The sequence below is a fragment of the Leptosomus discolor genome, chromosome 17 (genome assembly GCF_034619465.1).
Source record: "Leptosomus discolor isolate bLepDis1 chromosome 17, bLepDis1.hap2, whole genome shotgun sequence".
Taxonomy (NCBI): domain Eukaryota; kingdom Metazoa; phylum Chordata; class Aves; order Leptosomiformes; family Leptosomidae; genus Leptosomus; species Leptosomus discolor.
Window position 1 is genome coordinate 1,424,887 of NC_141407.1, and position 25,724 is coordinate 1,450,610.

Sequence of the window (25,724 nt, forward strand, 5' to 3'; positions counted from 1 at the left end):
TATCTGTGTTTTCAAACAGCTTTTGACAAGGTTCTCCACCAAAGTCTGTTAAGAAACTAAGTCAACATGGGCATGGAAGAAAGGTCTTGTTATGGACCAAGAGCTGGTGAAAGCATAGGATGCAAAGCACAGGGTTTAATGGTTGTTTTTCAGCATGGGTAAGAGTCAGCAGGGAGGCCCCACAGACTGGTTTTCATCCTGTGGGATGGAAGCACCCTCAGGCATGGAGGGGTGCAGTCAAATCCCCAGGTTTGCAGAGGATCCTCAATTCCTTCAGGTGGTTGAATGCCTCACTGAAGGTGACGAAATCCAGAAGGACCTCACAGAACTGAGCGAGTGAGCAAATAAGAGGCAGATGAACTTCAGTGTAGGAAAATGTGGGGTACCCATAGGGGAAAATTATCTATACTGGGCATGTATGATGCTGAACCTAGAACTGGTGGTTACAGCTCAAGAAGGAGCTTGAAGTCATCATCATCAATTCTTTGAAATCGTCAGCTCAGCGTGCAGTGTTAGGCAAAGAAGCCAGTAAATTTTGGTCACCATCAGCAAGGGAGATAATACTGAAGCAGGGGATGTAATTTTGACCCTCTATAACACCTTGGTGCGTATTTCGGGGGCTGCATACTGTTATGGTTTCTCATCTTGAGAAGCACAGTGGTGTGGAAAGGTTGCAGAGAAGACAATTAAAACAACAATGCAGCTGCCTTACAAGGAGGCACAAAAATTTTTTTGACTCCTTGGTTTGGAACAGAAGTCTGGCATAGCTTATCATCAAGGTATATGAAATTGCAAAGGCACTGATAAAGTTGATTTTTATCTACCAAGTCTTGTGGCACTAGAACCAGGGGCACGTGATGCAACCTGTAAAAGATTGGCTTAAAGCAGGTAGAAGGAAGTACTTTTATATTACGCAATGTGTGATGAAATTCTGAATTCATTGTCCTAGGGGGTTATGGATTGGAAAGGCATCAGCAAGTTCAAAAAACACTTGGCTAAACTTATGGGCAGCCAGTCTGAAACAGATACTAGGAAGAACAGCCAGGGATGTGCCTTTAGCATCCGCAATACAAATGTGGATTCTGGGGCAATAAGGAAGAAGATGGAGAAGAAGGTATGACCAGGCTCATGTGCTTTGCCTAACAAACCTCTTCTGTTGTCCCGGCTATAGAGAGGATGGAGGGGCAGTTGGTTTCAACCCAAGCTGTGTATCTTACATTCTTGGAAGTTTCCAGAAGCCAACATTAAGTAGGAACGTACATAGTCAGGACATGTCATGGAAGAGCTGGCATGGCTTTTGTAGACCAAAGTTGAGCCACATGACTCCATTGGTACTTGGAAGGTGTTTGCAAGCACACAGCAGGGGTGATCCAGTGGAGTGGTCTAGTGGACCTCTCTGAAAGGTTTCAGCATGGGATATCCAAGGAAAGTCCATCATGGGATGCATGGGTGAATAAGTGCTTGAAAGATAGGCTGCAAAGATGAGGAGTAGATTGTCAGGCTTCACAGCGGAGGGCAGTCCATTGGGGAGCCAGGCTAGGATCTGTGTTGCTCAGAGTGTTTGTACGTGACCTAGAAACAGGGATGAAAGCAGTGGCTGGGGAAGAGCGTGCCACAGTCCACGTGCACAGTGATGAGCTCTGAGCAAATGAGGTAAGAAATCCTGAGCACTGAAATTCAGGCATGAGGTTGGGGGTAACGGGTGTTCCTGCAAAAGTATTGGCTGGTGTTTGGCAGAGCTGCAGGAAGGGAAAAGGAAGTTGTGAACAACAGAGGGGCGCAGAGGACAGAATGAAAAGGTCACGTCACCACTGTTGAGTGTTAAGTGAGTGTTAGGTCATCCCATCTCAGAAAAGCCCTTGCATCTAACTGCTGGAAGTAGAATAAGTGCCTCTGTGGTTTTTGCTCTTATTTTTTTTTTATTACTGACAAATACTATGTACTGGAGGCAGATGAGGGCTGTCTGGGTGGACATCAATGTAAAGGGAAGTTGAATGTGGTCCTGATCGTTGCCCCCAATCCATTGGCTATGCTGTAAAAGGAGAACAGAGAAAGCACTGCCTGCTTTAATGTCTTTCTGAGTTTGCCCCTTTTTTGCTACCTTCTTTGCCACTTCTGAAAGTGAAAAGCTCAGTTTTGGACTGAACACGAGCTAATAAATGCTTGGGTTTTTGGTGAGAGAAAACAAGAGGAACTTGTTTTGGGCACCAAATCAAAAAGTAAATTGTTCTCACACCACTGTTCGCTGTTACCATGTATAGCAATTACTGCCCTGGCAACAGATATTTTCAAGATCCAGCCAAGATCTTCCAGGGCTGCAACATAACTTCTGATACTTGCTCATTGTGGTGCTATTAATAGCTGTGTTTCCCCCCCTCATAGCCAGGAAGTTTCTTCTTCCTCATGTACCAAGTGCAAGGGATAAGCTTGTTTTAAATCAATTGTGGGGAGAAGTGACACTGGGGATTTCCTGGATTTTTTTTTTTTGTTGTTGGTGGTGAGTTTTTTTGTTCTGGAGATCCTGTCAGCTCTGCAGTCTCCTCCTGAGCTGAGCTGTCTCTCCTGTGCTGTTTATAAGAAAGCCAAGTCTGAATTTTTATTCCTTTCCCCCTGCCTCTTAAACCAAGACAAACAGATGACACATATTTACTCTTCCAGCTATGCACAGAAGCACAAGTGTTTGTCAGGCCCACTTGGTCAAGGGGAGAACCCACTGCAAACTAAACATGATTTGGGCCAGGCTCTAGTCTGTGAGATTTCTTTACTTATCTCTCAGTCATTTAAGCAAGATAAACCCTGTGTATTCAAATTTGCAGTTCAGCTGTTCTTGGCAGTAGTTGAATTTAGCTGTGTGTAAAACCCCCGAGTGCACATCCACTTTTTCCCAGATGCAGATGCATTAGCATGCCCGTATAAATCTCCTTTAAGTTGGAAGTGTGTCAGAAATACCATTGCCAGGTCTTTTGGCACCTGCTGAGGAGCTGTGGGAAAGGTGGGACTTGGGCTTTTGCTCTTGCTGTCGGTTCCTGTTGAGCCTGAGCATCTGTGATGCCCTGTGATGGGCAAGGACTGGGGCCATGAGTCTGTCCCCAGGTCTGGTTCTGGCTGTGCACAAGTCACAACTGTGCTGTCATCCAACTTCATCCCTCCAGAGGAACAAGTTGTTTTGCCAGGCAAATTTCCTCTTCCCCCAGGGAGTTTGCTTTTCTTCTGCAGAAGTGTAGCTATTAACCGTAAAAGCCTCCGTGCCCCCTTTCCTCACCAACCCAAGAGTTAAAAGGAAGACACACTATGAGCACTTGGTTTTCCTTATTTTCCTGTGGTCTCAAGTCTTGCAGCTTCTTCTGATGTCGCTGTCTGTGACATCACCCTTTCCTAGATCTCCCCGACCTGCTGGACTGACAGCCTACCATCCTAACTGAGAGAAAATGATGTAGTAAAACCACAGAATCTTTTATCCTGCCAGCCTCCTTGGAGAAGCTGAAGAAATGAGCATATGCCCTGCAAAAGGTTGGTCCAAGGCAAGAAATAATTCAGTCGTGTCCGCAGGGAGTGACTGCATCCTTCTTTTATTGCTGCGCTACCTGTTTCTTGGGAGGGTCCGTTGAACCTTGTACAACCAGAGGTGCTGCCAAGGGCTACAGCTCCTGGGGAGGCAGCACACACGACATGGGAGTTCAGCCCAGTGAGCCTGGGGCATGGTACTGGCTCACACAGCCCAGCTGGCTTTTCTCCTGGACATCCCCAAGAAACAACTGAGACCCTTTTCGAGAGCCATTCGTGACTGACAGAATTATTCACCGATAACTGACTTCTTGCTGAATTTCAGGAAGGTTAATCCCACCTTTGTTTCTATGACATGCTGAGAGCAGAGGCAGATTTTGGGCTTTAACTAATCATGCTTTGTTCCAACGTGTGAGATCACAGAGATGTTCCGTTTTAAAAAGGCTGTGACTGCGTTTTAAGGCAACGTTGAGTGACTCAGTCTTTCTTTCTCATTAAATCAAGCCAGATCATGTTAGTGACAAAGCACCAGAAGTATATGTGGTTAGTATTTTTGTTTATTTAGGGTTCAGAGGTATTACTATAGTCACTGCTAATCTTCCAGCCACAAGTGTGTAGCAGGTTGAAATGCAGCTCTCAGGATGTGACTGCTACCCGCCCCATAATGTTTTCGAGACCATCAGGAAAAGAATGTCAGTTCAGGGCAATACTTAAATACACCTTTCCTTTTGGAGGAAGCTTTTTTTCATGGTTTATTACATCAGAATTAAAAATGATGGAAAAAAATCAAACACAGGCTGTGTTTTTCATCCCAAAATGCGAATTCACTCATGGGTGGGTGAGCTTTTCAGAGATCGAGGTGTGCATGGAGCAGGGAACAGTGTGCTGCTCTGTGGGGCAAGCGTGTGGGAGAGGGAAGCTCTGGGGCTGCAGGAGGGGTCCACTAATGTGCAGTCCAGTTTGTTGGCTTTGCAACATCCTTACTCTGTCATGTCCAATGTGCTTTTTGTTCAGCAATTCCTGTAAGCAAAACCAATGTAAGAAATTAATTTCTCATGGAAAAGAGGGGTTTTTTGCTTATTGTTTTATGAAGGGTTTATGAACTCTGTGGCTGAGGTTTTTGGGTATTTATTTACTGCCTCTCTTCCCTTGCCAGAGGAAATTAGTGTGCTTTGGGCTGGGGAAGATGATGACTCTGAAACAGCTCCTCTGCGTGGAGTGCTGTTGGGATGAGTTTCCTGATGGCAACTCATGGCGCAGGGGAGAGTTATTTGTTTGTGGACTCTGTGTTTCCTATTGACTTTGACTCGCTGCCAAATTCCTCTGCCATCCCGGCACTGTAGCAGTTAACTTGAGTCACGCTTAACAAGCTTGGACAGCTAATACTTTCAAGAGCTTCTCTGCATTTGTTCCTGCTTGGTTTTTTCAGAAGAGTAGGCAGAGACAGCTGCAGCTGGAGAGATTTGCTGAAGAATGAAATGGCCTGAAAAAGTTGTGATGAAACACTGTTATCTTTGTTTTATGCTTTTAGCCACCAGTGTCTTGTGGGCTCTGCTAGCTGAGAAATAACCCGGTCCCTTGCAAACCCCATCTGTGTTGTGCATGAGTTTTCAAGGGACTCTGTGTTTCAGCTAATAAATGATTGGCAGCCCTTTAAATGAAGAGAGACAGAGGGCCATTATTTTGCTAATGCCACGCATTTAGGAATGTTGCTGCTTCAGATATGTAGCTTTGCAGGCTGGTGCTTGAAAGCCTTCCACTCTGTGATCCAGCTGTTTGTAGGGAGTCAACAGCCAGCACTCTTGGTGACACCGGGCTGTTTGTGTACAGCCTTGCCTTGCAGGTGCTCCACCCTGACCCACAACTTGGTCTGCTCCTGCCTCCCACTACTGCCAGTTCCTGTGCCTCCTTTGGAAAAGCTGAAGTTGTGGATTTTTTTACAGTCTGGTGGAGTTATTTTAGACCTGAGGTGGGTGTCTTGGGTCCTTTCAGTCCCTGTCCCCGCATGCTCTCGCTAAGGCGGCTGCTTGGTCCCGAGGCACCGTCTGATAGATTCCTCTTTTCTGGTTTTGTAGGTTTCTTTTCTGTTCCTGTCTTCACTCACCAACATAATTCAGAAACCTCTGTAAATGTTTTGTCCTTGTTGCTCAGCATTCCCTTGTGCAGCAAACAAACATCTCTGTACCTGATGTGAGCGAGCCTCTGGCACTTGGCTGTTTGCTTTGCTCTGTCGTGGCTGCTATGGGCTCTCTCTTCCCTTCAATGTAGATGGTACAAAAATTGTTCTTCTTTCCCCACCCTGTATGGGGAAACTATATGGCCTGTAGCAATGCAGCATGTTTGTGGCCATGCAATGCCTTGCATGGTTTCACTAGGCCCAGGATGATCGAGCTGTGCACAGAAATCATGAAAATTAGTTGGCTGCCACGATAATGCTGCAGGGTCGTGTTCCTCGCGCAGCGTGAGTGATGTGGGCTGCTGCCGGGGCGGTGGAGCAGTTGCTGGATTTATGTGATGTGGGGCAGTTCTTACAAAACAGCTTCTGATTGTGAAGCCTCCTGTTCTGGGGCTGTTCTCCTTGGCATCGACTGTCCAAGGCAGCAGCTGCAGGGTCCCCAGCTGCAAGGGCTTCGTGGCAATGCTGGGAGGAATCCCTGAAATCAGTAGTGGTGATATAGGAGGTTGTGAAGAGTAAATCAGTCCTGAAGCAGCTGGGCAGCAAGCTAGATAAATCAGGACCTTTGTCAGTAATTCCTAGAATGACAGAGAGGGCAGCGGGTACTGCCATATCCTTGAATTAGCAGGGATATCATCAGTGTGATATTACTTGCTTTGGCATAGGGAGAGCACTTGGCATGTGCTGCTTCTCCAGGGCTCTGGGCTTTTACCCTTGATCCTTTTGGCAGGTGCATCTTCTCTGCCTCGTTCTTGCAGCCGTATCAGCATGATGCTCTTGGCCCCGGGCACAGCCTTGTCAGTGTTGGGAAATGCCACCCTGCTCAGGTCTGGTTTACTTCTGTTCAGTGGCTGGCGAGATGTTCAGGGGACTTTTAAGTTCTGTGGAAACAGGAGCAAACCATGTTCAGCGTTCTGGTCACTGACCACAGTTTCAGTCAGCAGGTAGCCCTGTGGTGCTGGGGCTGGTTGGGAAGGCAGGAGACTTGTGTGTGAGTTCTGGCTCTGTCCCTTCCTCTTGCCGTGTGTCCATCCCACTGATAAAAACGGGAACAGCCCAGGCCTAATTTTAGTGTTGCATTCATGCTGGGAGGCTCTGAGGTCCTTTGAGTCCTGTCTTGGGCAGATCCTATATGACTCGGCACCAGCGCGTGCTCCCAGAGGTGGATAAAGCCCTACTCTGCCCCAGCTGGAAGCATGTGTCTCAGCTTGGTGTGTCCTGAGAAGACATAAGGAGAAAGGAGATGTGTGACCTTGGGTACCTTGCTGTGGAGATCTGCACATCTGAAAGGGTCGAGCTGGTGCAGCTGGCAATGGCCTCATGCATGTACAGGCTGCCCCTTTGGTGGGGCCGTGTATAGGTGGGATGGCTGCAATGACGCTCATCAAGCTGTGCTTACAGTGTATGTGCCTGTACAAGTCCTCCCTGAAACCAGGGGCATCATCTCTGGGGGTGATGGGAAGGTGTCAGGCTGCTGCCCTGGGGCTGAGCTTGGAATTCATGGTGGGGCAGCACCAGGGGATGGAGGGAGGTCAGGGTGCGTCCCAGCTGTGGTGGTCAGTTGTTGCTGAACTCACAGGTTGTCGTGTAATGCCTTCACCTGAGCAGCTGTGAAGTATTTCCTTTCTAGGAATTGCTAAAATCCAGGTTTTTCCCATGTAAATCCTGTTTGTTGGGGATAAAGTCTGGTTATGAGTGTGTTGAGGTGGGATGCAGTTACCATCAAAGTGTGGCACCACTGGTTCTATTCTGAGTCCTGGTGACAACAGGTCTGACAGTGTGTCCTGGGATTGATGCAGCCCATGGCTGTGCAGGTGGGAGGACAGCACTGAGCTGTGCTAGGCCTCAGCTCCCCTCCTGGGCAGGGACTGTCCGGCTGGCATCGAGCCTTCCCCACTGCTGCCTCCCCTCCAGCAGCTGGGATTTGGATGGGGCTGTGGATCCATGCAGCCCATTTTGGAAGGAGAGAGAGAGGTTGAAAACTGCCAGTACGGGTGTTTTGTGTTGTTTGGGGTTTTTTTTCTTCTGAAACTCGTTCTCAAATGCTCAGCCCTTAAAAGGAAAAACGACTCTGCTGAAGCCTTCACTGAGCTTAGGAGGTGCCGCTGCGTCTGGGGCAAAGCAGAGCTTTAGGGAGCCTGTTTAAGGATTGGGGGTGTGGGCCATGCTCTGACATGCAAAACAAAACCTCCAGCCCTGGTGGCAGGAGAGATCCAGGGGATGCCATGGTGGCAGCTCAAGGGCTGGACAAGTTGCCTGGGCAGATCTGTAGCCCAAGGAAATTGGGTCACTGCTCTGTTGTGGCCTGGCACTCAGACTCTACAAGGGATTTTGTTCCCCAGTCATGTAAAACTCCTGGGACAGATACACAGGAGAGGCTGCCAAGCCAGATCCGTGTCCCTGGCCAGCTTGGGAACCCTTGCAAAGAGCAGAGGGAAGAGCCTGTAACCTTCTTGATGCTGAATGCTTTTTGACATTTTACGTCTTACCCTCTGCCCAGGCTGCAGTGGCCACAGCTGCTCCTTGCCCACAAAGCAGTCCGAGGTGCTAACACCCACTGGCAGTTTGGGGACAGAGAGAAGCGAGAGGCCCTTGGCCTTCAAGGGAGTGGTGGGTCCTTTCCCTGGGCACGGCAGCCAGCCCCACTCTGCACCTCTGACAGAGAAGCTGTGGCAAGAGCCTATGCTCACCCCAGCTGTGCAGGTGTGGGCAGAGCCATGGCCAGTCTGCATTGTCAAGATTTTTTTAATGGGAGTGGATTTTACTTCTCCTGCCCTCAGGTGCAATTTCCTTTAGTGCTGGTCTGCGCAGTCCCCTGGCGACTGTGCCCACATCTCTGGTACCTGAACTATTCCTGTGCTCTTAGTGCCCATCCAGCAGGTGCTTTACACTCTGTCCCAAAGCCATGAAAACAGGGGGTTTTCCTGCCCCTTGCTCTTCCTCTGTCGCAGAACCCCTGTCTGTGGAGGAGGGATAGAGGATAGGGTGCAGGTGAGCAGCACTTCGAGTCCCTCTGTCTCCTACTCCTCATGGGGTGCTCTGGGTCACTCCAGGGCTTGCCCAGGAGTGTGTTCAGGGTCTGGATCAGTACAAGCCTGGTGCTGCTGGGGGGCTGCGCAAGTCCTGGTGGGCAGTGCTCAGTGCAGAGTGGATGATGGAGAACATGAAGTTTGGTGTGGTGGGAGTTTCTGTGCTGCCCTCCTTTCTGCCCGATGACATACAGTGCTCCGAGACACCCATGCATTCATCCCACCCAAGGTTCAGGTGCTGGTGTCAGGCTATAGGACCTTATGCCTTTGGGACTCTTCTGGGCCTTATTTTGAGTTGATTATCTTTGTAGTGTGACTCGGCATGGTGTCCGTCCTCCCTTGGGCAGGATTCCCTTCTGCCCCCACAGGTCCTATTCTGGAGACCCCAGGAAGTCTCAGCTGTGTCCTGAAAGTCCTTGTTTCTTACTTTCTCTCCGAGACAAGATCTTGGAGGAATCTGCTGTTCATTTTGGCGTTGCCCTGGCCCACTCCCATAGACAAGCTGCCTCATTGCTGTCAGTTTTGCTCTGGAGCTGGGAGACTCACAGTGGCAAGATGGGAGCCAGCAGTGCTGGCACAAGGGCTGGGGGAAAGTTTGGGAACAACAAGGGAGGAGGCAAGAACCAGCAGAGGCTAAGTAACCAAAAGGCCACAAAGTTTCTCATCTGACATCTCTTTGAAAATACCACTTAGCAGAAGGCTTGGGGCTTTGGTTATTTGTTTTCTTTTTAATTAAAAACACCAAAGTAATGTGACGCTTTATGTGATAGGACCTTTTCCCAGGCTCTCTCCTGTATCTAACCCACCTAAAGTCATGGTGCTGTGCTGTTTTCCTCTCTGTAACGTGTTGCAGGGCTGGGCTCTGCTTTCAGAGGGCTGTCACTGTTCTCTCTCGCTGGAGCTGAGCATATGTGCTCAGGCTTTGAGCAATTGGAGCCATTTGTTCTATATTTTCACAGTCTGGTCTGTCTCCTGTAAAGCAGACGTTGGTTTGTTTGCATAATGCTTATTTTCGGAAGCAGGAGAGTTTTAGAAACAGGCTGGCATTATATTTATTTTAGTTCCTCTATAATTTTTGTTAGAAGGATGCATGTGTATTCAAAAGAAGTTCAGAGAGAGATATATATATGGGGGGGAGAGGGTTATTTTGAGTACTTTTTTTTTTTTTTTTTCCCTAAAATCTAAATTACAGCTTTTTTGGACTTGGCTGAGAGAAGGCAGTGAAAGCCTAAATTGACTGAGTCAGCTGGTGGAGCATCGCAGCAAGGAGCTGGTGCTAGACACCTTCTTGGAGGCCCACTGCTGCTCCAGGATACAGATGAGTTTTACAGCTTTGTTCTGGCTTTGATGTGCCAATCTGAGCGACTTGGAGCCACCCAGGGGTTTCAATTTATTGCTCAGAGTCTTCACTGAGTGAAGTTTTTCTAAGGGGAGTCTGTCTGACAACCCACCCAGTGTGCTGGGGTGGCTTTGCCAGTCATGCAGAAGGCAAAGGAGTAAGTGTGATCCTCTGAAAGAAAAAGAAAAAAAAAAAAAAGCTGTGCTGACGTTGGAGTGCTTGAGCACAGCCTTGGCTGTTCACCAGCCAGCCAGGAGCCTGGACCTGTAGAGCAGCAGCGATGTCAGCAACTTTGGTGCCCCCAGGATGGTACCCGCTCCCCATTTCTTAACTCGTTTGCCTTGGTCTGCTGCTGGGGCCGCCCTTTGGCAGGGGATGTAAACATGGCTTCATTCTCCATGAGGCTGCTTCTGCTCCCTCTCATGGGCCCCTTGCTGTACGCTCCATTAGCAGCAAATGAAGGAGGCTCTGAACTCCCTGTCTCTGTAGGACAGATGATTTCACATGCCCCATCACCCCAGCTGCTTGCTGCAGTGAGGAGCCCTGGACCCCACGTATGCATCTCTGCCTCCAGCCATGTCACAGCGTGACCGGTCTCTGAGTTGTACTTCAGTCTCTGTGTATGCCCGATGGCCAAACTCTTCATTCCTCATCCTCAAGGAGGACCACTTAATAGGCACTTGGTCTCAGCATTGATGCATCCTCAGTTAGATGACCTCTGATGGTGGGATCTGCCTGGTCCTGAGGCCCCGCTACCTCCTGGAGCTTTGCAAAGGCTTCATCAGCCCTGGCTTGGAACCCTCAGCAAAGAACTGCTGCTCTTCATGCAAGGACACAGCAAGGTGGCTGCCCTGTGCAGGGTGTTGTAGCAACACCTTGTCCATGCAAGGTGCAGAGATGATGTTAAGGGAAGCATCAGCACTCCTAAAGGTCATGTTTGCCTATGACCCCTCAAGTTCTTCAGTCTCCTGCTGTCCAGGAGGGTCCCTTGTCCTCTGAGTACAGCCATCTTTCTGTGATACTAAGTACACTGGCTGCATTCAGACTCCTGTTTCCTGAAGGAAGAGCTTCATTTCCTAGGTGCTTTTCTTTGTGTTGGGACCACCTTTGAGCATGCTGCAGGCTGCCTTTGAGGGCATTAGTCTTCAAAAATCCCAGTTGATATGGAGTGATGTTTGGCCAAGAAGGACTTGGTACTGCCTCAGCCCTCTGCAGGGTTCATCCTGAAGAAGGGAAGTGGGGGAAGGAGGTGAGATCTTGGCTTGGAGCACAGAAGTCCGAAAATTACAGAACATGGAAGTGAAATGGGGGATCAAGCTGTAAGAGCTCTCCTTGTAGCCACGCAGAGGGGTTTGCTTGCAGCCTGGCGTGAAGCTCCCCGACACAGGAGTTTCCTGGGGCTTTCCTTGGGGCTCTCTTTCCTTTGACGGGTGAATATGTTCTCGAGTTGATGCTGAGTGGCGTGCATAGGTGATGAGCAGAGAGAAGGTTTCATGCAGAAGACCAGGTGGTCACATCACGCTGGTCTCAAGCTGACAGCTCCAGCTGAGAAAACATCTCTCTACTCTTCTTCAACATACTCAACTACTCTGTTCAACGAATTTATCTCTACTATTCATCAACGACCTCGATGAAGGGACCCTGAGCATCCTTAGCAAGTTTGCTGATGACACAAAACCGGGAGGAGTGGCTGATATACCAGAAGGCTCGGCTGCCATTCCGTGAGATTTGGACAGGCTGGAGAGCAGGCAGAGAGGAACCAGGTGAGGTTCAATAAAGGCAAGTGTAGGGTCCTGCACCTGGGGAGGAGTAACCCCATGCACCAGTACAGGTTGGGGGTTGACCTGCTGGAGAGCAGCTCTGCAGAGGGACCTGGGAGTTGTGGTGGATAACGGGATGACCCTGAGCCAGCAATGGGCCCTTGTGGCCAAGAAGGCCAACGGCATCTTGAGGTGCATGAAGAAGAGTGTGGCCAGCAGCTCGGGGGAGGTCATCCTCCCCCTCTGCTCTGCCCTGGTGAGGCCATACCTGGAGTGCTGTGTCCAGTTCTGGGCCCCCCAGTTCGAGGGACAGGGAACTACTGGAGAGAGTCCATCAGAGGGTTATGAAGATGATGAGGGGACTGCAGCATCTCTCCTACGAGGAAAGGCTGAGAGACCTGGGGCTCTTTAGCCTGGAGAAGAGAAGGCTGAGAGGGGGCCTTATCAACACTTACAAACATCTAAAGGGCGGGTGTCAAGAGGCTGAGGCCAGGCTCTTCTCAGTGGTGCCCAGCGACAGGACAAGGGGCAATGGGCACAAACTGGAGCACAGGGAGTTCCACCTGAACATGAGGAAAAACTTCTTTACTCTGAGGGTGACAGAGCCCTGGAACAGGCTGCCCAGGGAGGCTGTGGAGTCTCCTTCTCTGGAGACATTCAAAACCTGCCTGGATGTGTTCCTGTGTGACCTGCTCTAGGTGACCCTGCTCTAGCAGAGGGGTTGGACCAGATGATCTCCAGAGGTTCCTTCCAGCCCCAGCCATTCTGTGATTCTTATCTTTGGATGGCCTCGCAAAAACCTTGTGGTGTCCAGGGACCGTGCTTCACCACCTGGGGTGTGGTGTTGCTTGGGTGACGGTGGCAAGAAGACCAGCTCTTCTGTGGAGTAGTGGCTGTGCAACTTCTTGGGGTTTCTTAGCCCTTCCTGCAAGTGACTTTTCTTCTGTACCTGGTCCCTTCCATTTCTAGTCCTGCTCCCTTCTGTTTAGTTAAAACAATTTTATTCTTTCCTTGCCCTCATGCTAACATTTACAGTCTTTGTGAGAAGATCCAAACAGGAAGTGCTAGCAGAATGCTCTTTCAGGCTGAAATACTCTTTTTTTTTTTTTTTTTAATAAATTATTAATTTATTTTTAATTCCCAGGCTTTACCAAGCAGGAGTGGCATCCAGGAAAGACTCAAGCTGTTTTTGAAGGAGCAAAGTTTGCAAATGTCCTCCACCTTTGTCCCAGAGGCTGCAGGACAGAGTGCAGCAGTTCGGCCTCTTGCCTGGTCTGTCTATAAGACACTTTGTAAAAACCAAGCTGCTGGCTTGCAGGGATGGAGCGTTCGGCTCGGAACAAACCTGTCTGCCCATGTGAGATGCAATTGTGCACAAAAACCCCTATGCTTCCTCCTGCTTTTTGCATGCCTGGTGCACTGTCCCCCTACGTGGCATCTTGCTGCTTGGGGACTGAGCTCCACCCATGGCCCTGCCACCCCTGCAAAAAATCAGCCTGCCCGAGGCAAGTGCCTTTGCAGTCAGGTAGGGCTCAAGCTGCTTGAGGTGAGCAGCTGGAGCTGTGGACTGTTTACAAACTACAAGGCACGGAAAGTCATTGTGTGTTTGCTCAGGACACGAAGGAAGCTCCTGAATTCTCCCTGATAATTCAGAAGGATGCACACTGGGAATGTGCATTTGTTTTTTGATGCAAGTGGGGATTTTGTTGAAATTCCTCCATCTTGTGGGCTCTGGTGACTGGGTTAGTTCCCTGGTGCTGCCTCGATGGTGGTGATCTGTGTGTTCCCATGTTCAGGCTGCAGTGGGGATTCGGTCTGGGTTTGCAAACTGGGCCACAAAGAAGTCCTGTGCCTGGGGATGTTGAGTACTGAGAGATGAGACGGAGTGAAACACCCCAGTGAACCTGCTGGTGTGACTGTGATTGGGCGCTGCCGTGCCGGCGGAGCCGACGCACGCTCCACTCTGTGTTGCCCAGCACAGTAAAAGTATTATTCAGACCATTCCCGGGAAACTTCTTTAACCCTGTGAAGGGGGGTTGGAATTAATTTCTTTTTTTTTATGTCCAAGTTGTGCCCTTATCTCTTTGCAATCCTGGGTTTACCACGTCTTTCCAGACTTCCTGATGTTATGTTCGAGGCTTGTGTGGCAGCCCAGGGCTGGCCCTGCTCCAGGAATGTGCTCCTTGCTTTTCCTTTTCTTTCTTTACATATGAATATGATTGTGCCAAACTCTTTGGTATGTCAGTGTGTTCTGCAGTTTTTTTCCCCTGGTTAAACTCCACCTTGGTCATCCTCAGCCCCTCAATTTTAAAGGGAGCAAAGAGGTCACCAACCCGAGTTGTCCACTTGTCTTTGCACGCAAAGATAAATGTAAGCTTGTTAAAACGGAAGGCTATAGTTAGCAACACACACTCAGTTGTGGCCAAGTGCCATGAGAAGAATTTGTTATTTTCAATAGCTTGCACTTAACAGAAAATAGCTGACCTCTCCTCTCTCCCGAGGAGCAACAGCGCTGGCAGAGCTGTCAGTGTTTTAGAGCTTTGTCAGTCCAGTTGCTGGCAAAACAGATCCAAAACAGCATGCTCTTGAACATTAAAAAGGTTGATTGCTCAACTGCATCTTGATCACTCAGCTGGGTCTTGCAAGGCTTTTTTAGGTTTTGTGGGGTTTTTTTCCTTGCCAAGCAAATACTCCATGACTACCTTCTGTCTTTCCCTGAAGCTTGTTCCTGTGTGCATTTCTGTGTGCTTTCGGTGGGGGTGTGTGTGGTGTGTGTCCTGCCATGCCTGCTTTCCTCTTCCAGCCCTTTTAACGCCTGCTCTCTGCCTCCCCTGCCCTTCCCCTCCCAAGGGTGGCAGGCTGTGCTCCCCACCTTTGGGTGAAGCCCCTCACCTCCCAGCACTGGCAGGCAACCTCTCTCCCCCTGAAGCTGCCAGTGTGCCACCTGGGTCTAAGTCCCCTTTTCAGTCCCCTGTGCCCTTTTTCCTGTTGAATGCCTGTCACTCTTGTGAAGAGTTTTGGTGCTCTCAGAGGTCACTGCTCCTCTTGTGTCCCCTCTGAGGTGTCCCTCAGACCCTCTTTGCCAGTTTCTTGCCCTACCTGCACTTCTCTGTTGCTGTCTCTGTGGACACACTCATCTCGCTCTCTTCCCACCACTACTGGGCTCTGCTGCTGCCCTTGTTTTCTGCTTTTATGCCCAATTTATGGATGAGACCTCTTTGCAGTTGGCGATGCTCTTGATAATAGCAGTGACTTCCTGATTTGTTCCTGTGCCTATGGTTTGGTATTGCAACTGCGTGGAAATAATCAGGCTGACTCGGTGACTCCCATCCCGAGCTATGGCATGGCATGCGGGTATGGCTGTTCATATTGCACCTTAAATGGAATACGGGAGCTGATGTAGTTTGAACCAGAAATACCAAACAACAAGCCAGATGTTTTCTGGACACAGGGTTTTCCAAGTGGGGTCTGCTTGCAGGCACACTCTTGGCAGCACCCTGCCCTGCTCTGGCAATGGTGAGAGCCCAGCAAGAGTGGATGCTGTGGGGAAAGGCAGTGTGGTCTGCTCCTAGCCACTCGGTGGCCTGGTGCAAAAGGTCATGGTGATGATAACCTGAGCCAGGTGAGCTGATCTGGCTGAAAACAGACCTGGATCAGCTTCCCCAGCCAGCCTGTCTGTGGTGTCCTGAACATCAGCCCTCTGTGAGGCTGCATGGAGGTCAGCATTGCATGGCAGATGTCATGGTAGGGAGAATTGAACCTTTTCAGAAGCAGTTCAGGTTAATTTTGGGTTGAACTAACATTGTACCTGTCCTCAAAAAGTTGAGGAGCAGCCTGCTTTTTAGGGGTGCATGCCAGACCACTCAGCATTGAATACACCTGTGGTTTTCCTAGCTGGGAGGTATGATGTGCAATTAAACCTCCTCCCAGACTTGCCCAATGGGAGGGGACTCACTGACCTTCCTCAGAAAGCCAGGGCAGAGCCGACGGCTGTGCTGCCCTGCCAGCAAACACCTCTTCTCCCACGACTATGCCATCAGGGCTGAGCACCAGGAGCCAGGGCTGCCATTTTGGACACTGCAGTGCTGCCACTATCACCCCAGACCCCTGTGAGGAGCCGCAGGCTGGCAGTGAAGGGTGTGTGAGAGGGGTGCAATGGATCTCCCTTACCCTGCCGCTCCTCTGGGAATGGCTCCTGCTGCTGTGCCCTCACCAGGGAGCAGCTGGAGATTGTGCCACTGCAAGCCCTTAAGGCACTGGACAGGAGCTGGTTTCAGGGGTGACCCTGGACCTGTCCTCTTCAGAGGGCTTTTATTAATAACAAAAATAACTTGGCTTAAATAGGGCTCCCTTCCTTCAGCCTCCACTGACACAAGGCAGAGGAAGAGGGTGGAGGGCCAGGACTCTGGGGGTGTGAGGAAGAGCTGGGGGGCATGTGGAAGTTTTATCTCTTTTCAGCTGCACCCTTGAGTGTGCCGCCGGGGGTGGGATTGCATTAGTGGCAGCATCTCTCCTGCACAGGAGGAGACCTTGCTGGGGTGTACACCCCCTTCTTCTGTTTACTGGGCTGGCCAAAATGGTTTTGGCTACAGCACTGGGGAAGCGTTGGCTTTGCTGAGCTCCTCTGCTCTCACCCAGGCCAGCCTTTTGGGGTAGGTGGGTCGGTATTAAAGGCTGATGTGCCACATACGAGGACAGTGCCACCCAGTACCTCTGTTGCCACAAAACCATCATGCCGATCTGTCTGGAAACCAACCCTACAGCACTGCCTGTGTTGCTGTCTTGCTGAACCCTAGGTTGGGCCAGTGTGGGTGCTGGTGAGGAACCTTGGGGCTGGAGGGGCTCGTCTGGGTGGCAGAGGGATTATGGATCAGCAGTAGGCTGTGTCTGTCCTTTGGGTCACCTTACACCCAAAGGGCTACCATGGGCTTTGTCCCATCAGCCAAGGGAGGAGCTTGCAATGGAGATGGTCTCGTCCACTAGTCACTCCCTGCATTTATCTTTTGGGCAAGCAAGTGTGGGCTTCAGGCAGGGACTGGGTGACCCAGAGGTCCCTTCCAGCCCCACAGCATGTGAGCCCTGCAGGCAGGCACTCACATGGGCCGGCTGCCTGCATTGTCAGGAGTCAGGGGTTTGGTCTCCCGAGTGGCATTAATAACAGGGTGCAGCTCCCAAAAGGAGCAGATCCTGCTTTGCGGATCCTCCCCACTCTCGAGAGCAAGTTCCCCTGCACATCTCACCAGGCGCCGGCACTCCTGCGATCGCGTCAGCCCTTGAAGTGCGTTATCAGAGCATCAGCAGATGATGCTCACCTGCCCCACTCTGCTTGTCCTGGGCTGGTGAGTGTCAGGAGCTGATGTCGGGGCCAGGCTGGAGGGGCTTGATCTCTGCATCCCTGTGCCAGGGAGCTGCTGATTTGTCTTGGCCCCATCTCAGACCCTTCCCCTCATCTTCCCTTGAGCTCAGTTGGTTGCTGAATGGCCTCAAGCAATGCTTTGATCTGCAGCACAGCTGCCTGACTCAGAGGCAGCAGCTCTGTAGGACTCCAAGACAACCAGTTTGCCTCCATCCTGTGGCCCAGACTAACGCGGCTCTCGTGTCCCTGCAGCTCGGACTGGGTGGAGATCATCGAGCCCCGCTCCCAGGAGCGGATGTATGTCAACCTGACCACCGGTGAGTGCGGCTGGGAGCCCCCTCCCAACCTGAAAGTGCGCCAGTCAGACCAGAAGCAGTGGTGGGAGCTCTTCGACCAGAACAACAACCGCTTCTACTACTACAATGCCATCACGCGGCAGACGGTGTGGCACCGGCCCCAGGGCTGTGACATCGTGCCCTTGGCGCAGCTCCAGGCCATGAAGCGTGGCTCCCAGCCCGATTGTCAGAGCCGGCAGCAGCGGGCCAGCACCAACAGCGATGGCAGAAGCACCCCCATCCAAATGGCCCTCCTACAGGAGATGGAGAGGGGCAAGGGGGACTGTGCTGTGGATAAGAGGAAAGACCCTGGCAGGTAGGGAGAGCTTTAGCCTTTTCTGTTTATATCTAATGGGTTCAGTTCCCAGGAAGGTACTGGCTGCCTGGCAAATGGTCTGGGAAGCTGTGCTGCCCCAAGAGGGTGCAGTGCTGGGGCAAAGTGCTGCCAGGCCGGTGATCACCACCGCATGCCCTCCACTTCCTGGAGTATAGCTGTCCACTTTCACCACTTGATGGTGGTGTCCCCGCCGGTCTGGGCCATGCCTGGTTTGTGTGAGGTGGGCCACATGAAAAGATAGTCATCACTCCAGAGCCCTTTTTGCTAAACAGGAAGAGAGCGGATGGGCAGGAGTGTCGTACAGTGCCGAGAGCTCTGTTGGATGCTCACGGGGCGTTTTCTGGGATGGCTGAACTGCCGTGCAAGGGGTTAGGCTGCTGCAGTGTGCGGGTGAGCCTGGCTGCTCCAGCTCTTTCCCTTCCCGCTTGCTTGACTGCTTTCAGGTGCTTGCAGCTTCAGCCAGGGTGGGAGGTGGGGCTGCTGGGACAGAGCTCCAGGGCACAGTTATTTGCTCACATCAAGCCCCAAAAGAAAGAAGGATAAGGGGATGCTGTTTTGTTTGGCCAAGATATTTTCTTACACTCAAACCAGTTTGACAACAATTGGGTTTGGTTTTGGGTTTTAATTGAAACTTTGCCAGCTTCAGTTGCACAAAAGCATTCCCTCCCCAGTTTCATCGACAATGGCCCCTCCACCCTGGGCTGCATTGCCTTCCTCCTGCCCTGTCTGGGCATCATCCTGCCCTGGAGGACGTGGTACCAACAACCAGGAAGGCCATGCAGCAAGTGGAGTTGAGTCACGCTGAGAAGTAACTCACCCAAGGGCTAGAGCAGAGCTTGGATGAGCCTGGCACTCCTGCCATCCGTCACGGTGCTCCTTGTCCCCACTTCTGGGTGATGCAGCAAGCCAGGCTTCTTTTAACAGCTTGGTTTTTGGATTGATGTTGCCTCACTGTGTGTCTGGTGTGGCAAGGAGAGAAGAAAAAAGCCAAGATGGTGAAAATCACCAGGTAGGATGGTGGTTCTGGAAAATATATACTCCAGAGCACCCTGAACTGAGGTCTGCTGCCCCCTGCAAGATGCTCCTGTATTCACTTCAGATCTTCATGACTGGGAGACACTGGTGATGCACATAAAGTGCACCAGAAAGAGCCCAGAGCTTTAGTGGTGCCTGCAATGCTTTTAATACCTCCTGCCCCATGAGCAGCCCCTGTGAGCTTCAGACCTATCCAGAGGATGATCCCTGCCCTGCCAGGAGAAACCTGAACAGTGAGAAATGCCTGAAGCTGAATGCTAGTAGCTCCCAGTTCCCTCTGGTCTGCCCCCGCCCCTCCCCCCTCAGTGACCACAGGTGAGCAACAGGCATGTGGGATTTGCCATGAGCCAGCCAGCTTCCCCTCCCTGTCCCTCTGCAGCCCAGTGCTCTGGGGCAGCTGGGATGGGTGCTGACAAACTGCATATTTCCAGAGAAGTGAGTGCAAGAGCCTCGCACAGGGCATAAAATATCCTGAGCTCCACGGGGTCCGAAATATTTCTGACTCAGGCTCTCAGGAGGGGAATGTGGCCTCCTCTGCCTCAGTCTGGGTAACGGCTGTACCTCGAGAGATAAGCAGGGCCAGTTCTCTGGCCCCCTTGGCAAGGAGGACCCTATGCAGGCCCCTTCATAGAGGAGGAAGGGGAGAGATGCAACGTGGACAGGGGTTTGCTTTACCTTTCCTTGCCAGCCAGGCAGCATCTCGGGTGACAGTGCTGGTTCCCTTGCAAGGAAGGGGGGTAGGAAGGGGTCCTCCCTCATTTCATCCCAAGCTCAAGTTTTTGCAGCAACCTTGGGGTACTCTGAGCCTGCAACAAACTCTATTGAAGGGCAAGCGCTGAGAAAGATGTGAGTGGCAGCTCACTTGGGAGGTAACAGGCTGCTTGGACATGTGAGGCTCTTCCTGCTCACACCAGTAAGCTGGCAGCATTTGCCTGCGGAAGCCGCTTTCTTGGAAGCGGGAGACTGAGCACAGTTCCCTTGTACATCCATCACGTGTCATCACTGCTATTTGTGAGCAGAGGTTGCATGTCTGGTTATGGGGCAGAGAAAGATTTCCCTACCAGAGCCTGACACCCAAGGAGAGATTTCTTGCCTTTTGCTAGCTCATAAAATGGTGAGCAAAGAGCTGAGCCCAAAGCAAGTGTTCCCAGGTGGAATGCCCTTGCTGGCATACGTGGTCTAGTAACAGCAAAAGCACATCAAGCTTGGCAGCTCTGTTGTCTGCATTGTTCTCCAAAGACAAACTTAAGCGTGTCCTCTTCCTTCCCTCGCAGGGATGCAGCTGTGTAAACAAAGCGCGAAAACGTTGAGTGCTGTTGGTAGCATTTGACGTCTTTATAGGTACCTGTGCCCAAGACGGTTTTGCTTTTGTTTCTAACTACAGTACCAAAGATTTGTTTGTCATCCCCAGGATAGATGGAGAGGCCAGAAGAGACCAATGTAGTCCCTAAGAGGGGCCTCCTGCAAGCACATGCCACAGAGAGCTAGGGGAAGGTATTTCATTCTTTTTTCAGTAATACTTTGTGGTTGAGGTTTGTTGGGTTTTTTTTTTTTTTTTAGCAGAATGATTTTTCCCACCCTCTCTTCTGTCTTCTATCAGCAGTGCTAAATCTGCTGTGCGCACTGCCATGTCTCGATGCTGCCAAACCCTCTGCACGCTGCTCTCAACAGCCTCAAGTAGAGCAGAAAATGCTCCCTGGACAGGTGGGCGCTGCACTGCTGGTCCTTGTTGCCTGTTCCCTCCATCCCACCCTCTCTCGTGCTGCCCTGCCACTTGCTGCTGCTCTTCCAGCTCTAAAGTGCACCAGCCTGGTGCACTTCTCAGTAGCCTTCTCTAGACACTGGCCCTTGGCATCCCCGGGCAGCACAGGGAGGTTGACACCCCCAGACAAATGGCAGCTGTTTGCTGACAAGGAGACCCTGCTGTGGTCCCTGGAGTGTCCTGGGGTTGCCCAGCCCAGCACCAGCTCTGCTTCTCCCTTGCTGGAGCAGGGACAGTGGGCAGCACTTACCTTACAGTTCCAGACCCCTCCTGAGCAGTTGGGATCCTAGTAGGAAGGAAGACGGGCTCTCTCCAGGGGAGATGGGGGCCAAGTGATCCTTTTACATGCTGGAAAGTTCTGCAGAGGATGGACGTGTTCCCTTGAGGACTGTGAGACTAGTCTGGGGCTGAAAGCAGCTGGTAGCATTTTGGAAGTATCTGGTGAGCCACTGGAGCCCTGCTGGGGTTTGCCAGAGCTCCTTGGCCTCATGGGTGAGAAAGGGCTGGTCACGGTGGAGGGCTGAGGCCTGAAGAGGACAGTCTTGCTGGGAGCAGAGCAGCTGGTCTGCAGCGTTTGGGTATGTCACTGGTCAGGGCTGCAAGTGGGCTCTGCCATCCCCAGCCCCACTGTCCCTGTGGACTGGCCCTTTTCCTCCTCTTCGCATTGTTCTCCCAGCATTGGGGACTTGTTTCAGAGTGGGGTTTCCGAGATTCCCCTTGTGATAACAATGCATCTCAAAGTCCTCCAGGTAGAAATCTACTGTGCCCAGTAATGCCCTGTCTCCCCAAACAGGAGATTCATGGGTCCCTTCTGCGTGGGCAGTAGGTTGTGTTTCCTGTCCCCTTCTTGCCCACCTTCCCTGTCACTCGGCATCCCGGACTGGGAGAAAGGGCTCGGCCTTACCATACCAGGGAGGTGTGCTGGAAGGGGATTTAGAGGAGTCGCATGACATGTAGCCCGTGAAGGTGGCTATGAGGGCGCCTCTGCCTCTTCCAAGTCTGGTTTCCTTCATTGTGGGCTTACGTCTCTTGAGGCCCAGTGTAAGTAATGCCAATATTAGGTTCTTTATAATCAGGCAAGAAACATATCAGGATTCCTAATACAGGCTTGTTTCCTTCTGATGCTGCTGGCCTGGGGGCTGGGCGCACAAACACAACGTGCTTTGCACGTGTCCGCAGAGCTCTCCTCGGGGCCGTGCAGACCTGGGTTTGGGTGGGTTGCCTCCGTGGGGTCTCCAGCCCTGCCTCTGGTGTGGACACCAGGTGCAGTGACAGCAGTGCTGCTGAAGTACAAACGTCCATGTGCGTTCACCTCTGTCAAAGCACCAGGAAATTGGCTGCTAGAAAGGGCAGAGCTGAGGTGCAGGGCCTTTTCTTCAGGCTTCTGGGAGGGAAGAGCGAATAACGGAGCTCCGGAGCCTCGGAAGAGCTGCTGGATATGCTGGGCCTGCTGGAGCTGGGTGCGGGCTGGGAAAGCGGGCACTGGGCTGTGGTGTTTATATTAGAGCTACTTGAAAGCATTCCTTGAAGGAACCATCTCAGGGGACTCAGCAGGGTCTCTGCTGCTGGTGGCCAAGAGGCTGCATTGGGAGGTTTCTCCGCTACTGGCTTTGCTTTCTGTCAGGCTTTCACTGCTCAAAAGGACAAGGCTGAACCTTTTTCCATTCTGGGAAGTCAGGAAGTCCCCATTCTCCTCTGCTCGGTCTTTTCAGCAGCCTGCCGATGGGGTTGAGGGAAGCTGTATCCAGCCATGGCCCCAAGAGATCATTCATGGCTGTGGACATGGTCCTTTCAAAAAAGCCTTGTCTTCTCTGCAGTGGTGCCTCTTTCCTCTGTTCTTCAGCGGCCGGGGAGGCTGGGGATGGCACATTGTGTCTAACATAAGATTGACGGTGAAGTGGGATGTGGCACATGTTTAGAGGTTTCACTTCTCCGCCACTTTCACTTACAAGCCTCCTGGTCAGGGAGCTGGAGCTTGGCTCCCTGTGCCCCTAGTGACACTGAATTGGCACAGCTCCCCTGTCTCCTCTGGCACTGCGTAACCGTCCTGCATACCTCAGCAGAGCCATGCAGACACTACTGTGGCATGAGGAACGTGCCCAAGTCTCTCACCAGCCCTGAATGCGAAGCCTCTGGGTCCCTTGCTCATCTCCCTCCTCTGACTGCATATTTGCAGCCCACCCTGTTCAGCCACTCTGCGTGGCTGTTGTGCAAAAGGTCCCAGTGTCTTTGTCCCCTGAGAGCTGCCTGGGCACTGCTGGGCCCTGCCAGCTCCGGGGGTTCACAGCCGTTGGTCTGAAGCAGCCTGGGGTGGGCTGGGTCCCAATGCAAGCTTTGACCCTCAGCCTGAAGGAGGGACGGTGAGCCTGTGGAGGCAGCGGAGCCTGTTTCTCCGGCCCTGTTGCCTGTTGGGGTGCAGACTGCAAGTGCAAAAAACCTGCTGCGGGGAGGCTTGCTGCTTGTGGCAGAACCTGTTGCCTTGCCATGGCCGTCTGTCTAACCTGTCCTGCTGTCCTGCTAGCTGGTCTCGGGCCATCCTTGGAGCAGGTCAGGGAGAGCCCTGTGCCAGCGCAGAGCTTCTGCTGCTCCTCGCTGTGTCCCGCCTGTGTGGCCGAGCCTGTGCCAGGGCCCCACCCTGTCCTCCTGTCCTGGGCGGGGCCAAGATGTGGGATGCCTTCCTCCCACCCCAGCGAAGGAAGCCATTGTGCTTTGGGGTGCCTGTCACCCTCCAGCTGGCTCTGGGTCGCAGGTAGGCAGCTTGTCTTCTGGGGGAGGCCGTGAGCACAGCCCTTCCTTTTCTTTTCCCAATTAAATCCTTCGTTGTTTGTCCGAGGGCTAAAATCTGGGCTTTGCCCTTTTTCATGGTTGCGGGGGGGAGGTCGTCACTAGCTGGGGTCCCACAGGACCCTGAAATCATAGTGTCATGCTGGGGTGTGAGCCTGTCTCTGGAGGATGGGCTAGTGGTGCTGCTTAGATGCCCAGCCCTACACCTGAGCAGGGACGGATTGGGACGTGCCCAGCGCTGCCATGTGGGTGCGGACTGGGACAGGCACTGGTATGACTGATCGGGCAGGAGGTGCCGTGCAGGCAGGGAGAGGCTCCTTGCTGCCGCCCAGAGCTGAGCAAGGAGGCAGCAGGGCTTCAGGCTGAGTTTCTGCCACTCTGAATTGCCAGGGGTTTGGTTGAGTGCTGGCGCAGTGGGCACTGGTGGGCCTGCCAATGCTGGGAGGCACCAGTGAATGCTGAGCCTGTGTGGGGGGACGAGTCTGCTTGTGCCGTGCCTGATGGAGGTGGATCTGCCAAGTCTTTGCCAAGCGGGTGGTTCAGCTGGAGGCGTGACATTGTAGGTTAGGGAGAGAACTAACCTTGGGAGGTGGCTCATGGGATGTGGGGTTCAGCGCCTTCCTGCAGAGTGCGGGGTTATTTTCCAACCCTGCTAAGGCTGGAGGTCTCTCGAGGCAGGGAGGACACGCGTGCAGCTCAGGGGCTGTAGTGCTGCAGGGCTGCAGCTCTTCTCCCCGGGGACCCAACAGCTGGATAGTGCTGGGCCAGATGCGATGCTGCTCCAGCTGTAGCGTTGAGTTAAAATCACTCCTTTGCGATCGTTCCTGGCCTGCCCGCCGGGTTAGGAGCCCGTGAGTGGCTCTGTCCTGCTTGTCCTTGACACGGCTCTTTGCCAGTCTCACTTCCCTGCTGCAAAATGAGCCGCTGGTACAGCCAAGCGGAGGGATAGATGGAGGGGTGTCAGAAATGCTCATTTAAAAGCCTACTAAATGTTGCTGCTCTGGTTCTTCCTGTTACTCCAGGAGCTCTCTGAGGAACAACCGGGCCTTCAGCAGCGCCTGCGCTTGGGGTTGAGGCTTGGCCGCATGCAGGAGGGATGCACTGGTGCGAGGAGCGGTCCCTGTGGCCCCCCCATCCTACTATTAGCCCGGGCTGTTCCCTGCCCATGACCTCGCTTGGCGCTGCTGTCAGTCCCCCCTCTACTCCAGGCATCGCACCTCTGGGATGAAGCATGCGGAGGACAAGCTCTGATGGCAAAACAGGAGTAGGAAAGCAGGGACGGTGCTTGACAGCTCCTTGGGCAGGTGGAGGGTGGCCAATCCCAAATCCCTCAGTGTTTCCCAAGCAGCTGCTCCTGGGACATGGCTCAGGTCAGTCCTGGGCTGCGATGCTGTGAGCAGGGGGCAGTGGCTGAGGGACAGTCCTTCCTCACAGCGATGGCATCTCCATCTCAAACTAGTGTCAGGAACTCCCTTAGAGTAAAACCCTTTGTGCCTTAGCAGGAGATGCTGGGGGAGCTCCCTGGAGCATGGGAGACCCCAGAGTGGGACGCAGAGGACAGCGGCCCTTTCTCAAACCCTCTCTGGTCACCTGGGTAGTTGCAGGAGGCAGAGCCACGTGTCTGTTGCGGAGAAGGAGCCAGGCCTCGCAGCGGCAGCGGTGGGGCTGGACGGCGGCGGGGCCTTTGGACCCTGGCCAGGAGCCAGCTGCTGTGCCCAGGGCAGGGCAGGGTGGGCCTCACCTGTGCCTCTCCTGGCACTGCTGGGCTGAGGTGGGATTCACAGCGACGCAGTGCCGTTGAAGAGCATGTTTTGATGAAAATACGGTAAGCAGTGGATGGGGAAGGGGCACGCTACCCCTTTAGGAGTGGAGTGATTGGGAGCAGACATGGGATATTGGGTATGGGGCAGGTAACCGGGGGAGCACAGGTGAAGTAGGGCACCCACAATGATGTGGGACTGCTGCTGTGAGGCAGACATGTCTTCTTGGGGTGGGGTGTGGGGAGAACAGGGTGTGTGCAGACACACCCTGCCCTGGTGGGAAAGCCATGGTGGGGAGGACAGGCAGAGCACCCCCAGGGAAGCCGTGCTGAAGGAGGGGGCTAGTGAAAGGACTCTGGGGAGCAGGAGCATAGCACAAGAGGGTTGGAATGTCTGGATATCTAGGGACTTGGCGGGGAATGCACAAGCAGGAGGTAGCATCTCTGAGACGCAGCTCTGGGCATGTGGTGGAGGTGGGTCCATCTGCGAGTGCAGGGACCGTGCAGGACAGGTCAGCAGTGCAGGATGGGGAACAAGTATTAAGGTT

The 25,724-nt window shown here is 52.4% G+C and overlaps 1 protein-coding gene across 1 annotated transcript in view; it reads left to right on the top strand.

Moving 5' to 3' along the window:
- Positions 1–955: 955 nt before the first annotated feature.
- Positions 956–25,724, top strand: part of LOC104355060 (rho GTPase-activating protein 39-like) — a 45,903-nt gene continuing 21,134 nt past the window's right edge. Inside the window, exons 1-5 of the mRNA XM_086474934.1 lie at positions 956–1,114; positions 6,044–6,195; positions 8,181–8,290; positions 8,734–8,938; positions 17,390–17,815. Of these exons, the coding sequence (XP_086331060.1) occupies positions 956–1,114; positions 6,044–6,195; positions 8,181–8,290; positions 8,734–8,938; positions 17,390–17,815 (1,052 nt within the window). The remainder of the gene's footprint in view (positions 1,115–6,043; positions 6,196–8,180; positions 8,291–8,733; positions 8,939–17,389; positions 17,816–25,724) is intronic.